Source organism: Egretta garzetta, unplaced genomic scaffold, assembly GCF_000687185.1.
Source record: "Egretta garzetta isolate BGI_Z169 unplaced genomic scaffold, ASM68718v1 scaffold63, whole genome shotgun sequence".
Classification (NCBI taxonomy): domain Eukaryota; kingdom Metazoa; phylum Chordata; class Aves; order Pelecaniformes; family Ardeidae; genus Egretta; species Egretta garzetta.
Window position 1 is genome coordinate 1,520,532 of NW_009259199.1, and position 3,495 is coordinate 1,524,026.

General features: G+C 45.6%; 1 protein-coding gene across 1 annotated transcript in view; it reads right to left on the bottom strand.

Moving 5' to 3' along the window:
- Positions 1-1,826: 1,826 nt before the first annotated feature.
- The window catches only part of RBM41 (RNA binding motif protein 41), a 10,418-nt gene continuing 8,749 nt past the window's right edge, over positions 1,827-3,495 (bottom strand). Inside the window, 1 exon segment of the mRNA XM_035891413.1 lies at positions 1,827-3,195. Coding sequence (XP_035747306.1) covers positions 3,177-3,195 — 19 coding nt within the window. The 3' untranslated portion in view covers positions 1,827-3,176.

The following is a 3,495-nucleotide window of genomic DNA, read 5'->3' on the forward strand; positions in this document are numbered from 1 at the left end:
GCTTTTTGAACAGCCCCATTCTCCCCTCTCCCAGATAAAAAGGGGTAAAAGTCCAACTACTGACCTTCCTTTGATAGCCCACCTCCTCATAGGATCCGATGAGCCAGTTGTTGTGGTACATCATGATCCTGTAGTGGCACATCATGATCCTGTAGTGGCTTTTGTTCTTGCAGGCAAATCCAAAGGTGATATTCACCCTTTTGCTCTGAGGGAAAATGTGTCAAGGAAGAAATAAACAACAAGCTCCAGAAGAGGAGCAGGAGAGATGTTGGGGTTCCACAGGAAGGAGTGAAACACTCTGGAGAGGCCACAGCATCAAGCAGCCCGTGCTGCGTTCCTCAGCACACCACCTTCCCTTGGCCTGCTAACGACAGCCCCGTGCACACAGCCAACTATCACAGATAAGAACACGCATAACTGACTGGAGGGGAGCTGGATACAGCTGCATTGAGCAGAGCCAAGTCAAAATATGCCTTGATTATAGCTTTAATAAAAACTCTGATATGCATTTATATTATGCTGATAATAGAACAGGCAAGATCTGGCCAAGGAAAACTGCCTTGGAGTATATCACAAATGAGACAACTAACGACTAATAATTTTACTTGTGATTAAAAGATAAATAACCAATGTTTACAGAACCAAATCAAGTACATCCAGTCAGGGCTAAAGAAATCTCAACATCTAACACCACCACTGAGGTCCATCAAAGAGAGAGTTCTCCTTCAGCAGACTCCAGTTTCACAAATTCAGTTCTAGACAGACCACTGTTAGATGGGGAACTGTGGGTTTAGGATTAAAATATTTCACTAACCACTTTTTGTCTAAATATATTTTTTATTTAAAAAATTTTTTTTATTAATTTGCTTACTTCCTAGAGTCAGAGCTCATCTGTTTGCAATGTACGTAGCCATCACGTGCTTTCCAACACAATGCTATTTTTTCTGTACACAACAGGTACTAAACTCCAAATTTCGAGGATCTGTTATTTTATGCACACCAGCTATGCACCCCAAAGCACCTCTGAAAGCAAGTGGAAAACCACTACTGCTTAGGCACTACCACTACAAGTTTCTAACATGCTGCATTTCTGCAAATCATCTCAAAACACAGTGGCTGTGCAATCCCTGGAGAAAGCATTGGCACACAGATGCGAACTGCTGTGAAGCTACAAAAGCAGGAAAGCAGCTTTGTTGGTTCTCCTATTCCTAAGTACGTAGGTACACAATTTAAGTAACACCTTTTCATCTTTGGTCAATCTTTTCATATTAACGTAAGCACAGAAATTCATGACACAGAATGACCTTTAAAGCACGTAGGAGGAGGGGGGATAAAAGATGCTCAGGTGTAGTTTGAAACAGCTTAAATAAAGTTCTTTCTGGAAGAGATTTGAAGGGTAGAGTGTTCTTTGCACTTGGCTTTCCTTGGGGATACTGGTTTCTGTTCTGTGGACACTGCTCTCCAAAAGCACCTGTCAGCAGGTAAGCCAAAAAAGTCATCTTACTCCAAAAGAGCTGGGGTGGCGTAAGAGCAAGTGTGGGGAACAAGAATCAACATGCTCCAAGAACTCAGATGACCAGCTTCTAGTCAGCCAGGAAAAGCCAACCAGCTGCTGACAAACAGGACAGAGAGGAAGAAAGGCTTTTCTAGTCTCATTATACATTTTGAGAAAGTGTTTTTTCCACTGAATTGAATGACGTTGTTGTTTAAAATACATTTCAGAAGGTATTTTCCCAAGCAAAACTGAGCAGTCAGCAAAAGCCTCAAGCATTTCCCCACCTCATTCTCCCCTGGTACAGCACATTGGCCTTGGGGTACGGCAACCACCAACTGTTCCAGCAGAAGCAGCTTTGAGGGCTCCCTTCTAAGCTTCACATCAGGATTTGGCTTCTCAAAGACGACCAGAAGATAGGAAGAAGATAATTCAGCCTCTCTATTCATTTAAATCCCATGTTTCTCTATGGATCAGACCAGACAGATCTCAGCCCAGCTGTGAGGTTGGTCTGGAACCCCCCAGTGTGCTGAGGCTGCTGTGGGAGCAGAGTCCCAAGAGGTGGCCAGAAGGATATGATGAATCTTGGCTTGTAAAAATCATATTCAACATTGTCCAGACTCTTGGCAATCAGCTGCGTGTTTACCTTCTGCCACAGGACAATCTGCACACAAGGCTTCAGGTACAAGATACTGCAGTGTGCCTGGGAAAGTGGACAGCACAACACAACAGGCAGGAGAATTCTAGTCTCATGTAGTCTTTTCCAGGTGAACCCAAAATCTAGTTTGGATTTAATGTCTTTCATCCCCTGTGAGTCATGCACAGAACAAAGCTGGGGAAGGGGCATCCTGCTCCTTTTCAGCTCTCATCGACTTCATTTCTGGGCCAGAAGACTCTGGAACCATCTTCTGACAGTGCAGGACTTTTCTGCTGGGAATCTCGCCAGTCTGCAAGGAAGTCTGCTATCTGAGTATCATGCTCACCCACATCAAAGTCCAGCTCCGGCTTCCCATCTTTATTTCTGAGAAACACCACACAGAAAAATAAAGACAGTCTCCTCCAATCACCAGCACCCCCAGTCTGCTCTTCTGTATCATGATCCCAAGGGAACTTCCTGAGGAGCTCATAAAACAGCATATTTCACATGCTCCATGGATCTCATTAGTCAGTTACTTAGTTACAAGTATTTCTGTGCAGAACACAAAATAGCAGAACACTTCAGAATGGTCTTGATAACAGAAAAATATTTTTAAATATACGTTTACTTACATTGCACATGTGGCAAAAGGAAGTAAACGTATCCATTGTTTTCCTCTGAAAAAAAGCATGCCTGTGACAGATAGAAGTAGACGTATCTCTCCTACCTCCCAGCGTGGCACCCCAAACAGTCAGTCATAGGGAGGAAGAAATCCCTGCATTCTTTCCTCCAGTGGCCAGGCTGGATGACAGCGGGCTTAGACCACCCCGGCCAGGTGCTGTCCCAAAGTTGTCTCTGCTTTTAGCTCTTCCCCATCCTCGGGGCACCGCTGCCTCGCTGCATGCCCCAGTCCCGTACCTGTGGATGTTCCAGATGAGGATGCGTGTGCTCTTTTTGTCTGGAATGGCATTGAACTGTGCCAGCAGCTCCTCCCTGGTGTTGAAGAGGGTATGCTCCAGGATGGCCTCCAGGCTAGGCACAGAGACTTCAGTAACAATCCTTTTCTCTAGAAGCCACAGAGTCAAGAACAGACAGGGTTGCCCAGGCCACCTACCTCCCTTTTGCCACAGGGGTACAAAAAAATCCAGCTGCAAAGACCTGGCCACAGGTCTGACACTCCAGAGAAGTGTGACACAGGAGAGACTACAGGAGGATGGTCTCAGAGAAGGGCTGAGCCAGGACAGACATGACAGCAAGAAGCTTTGAAGAAAAACACTTAAAAATATCGAGCTGAGTGGGGGGCAGCAATGTCATGGCCCGTTTGGGGCCTGCCTGGCTGCCCACAGCTGCACCCCAGCTGCCCACA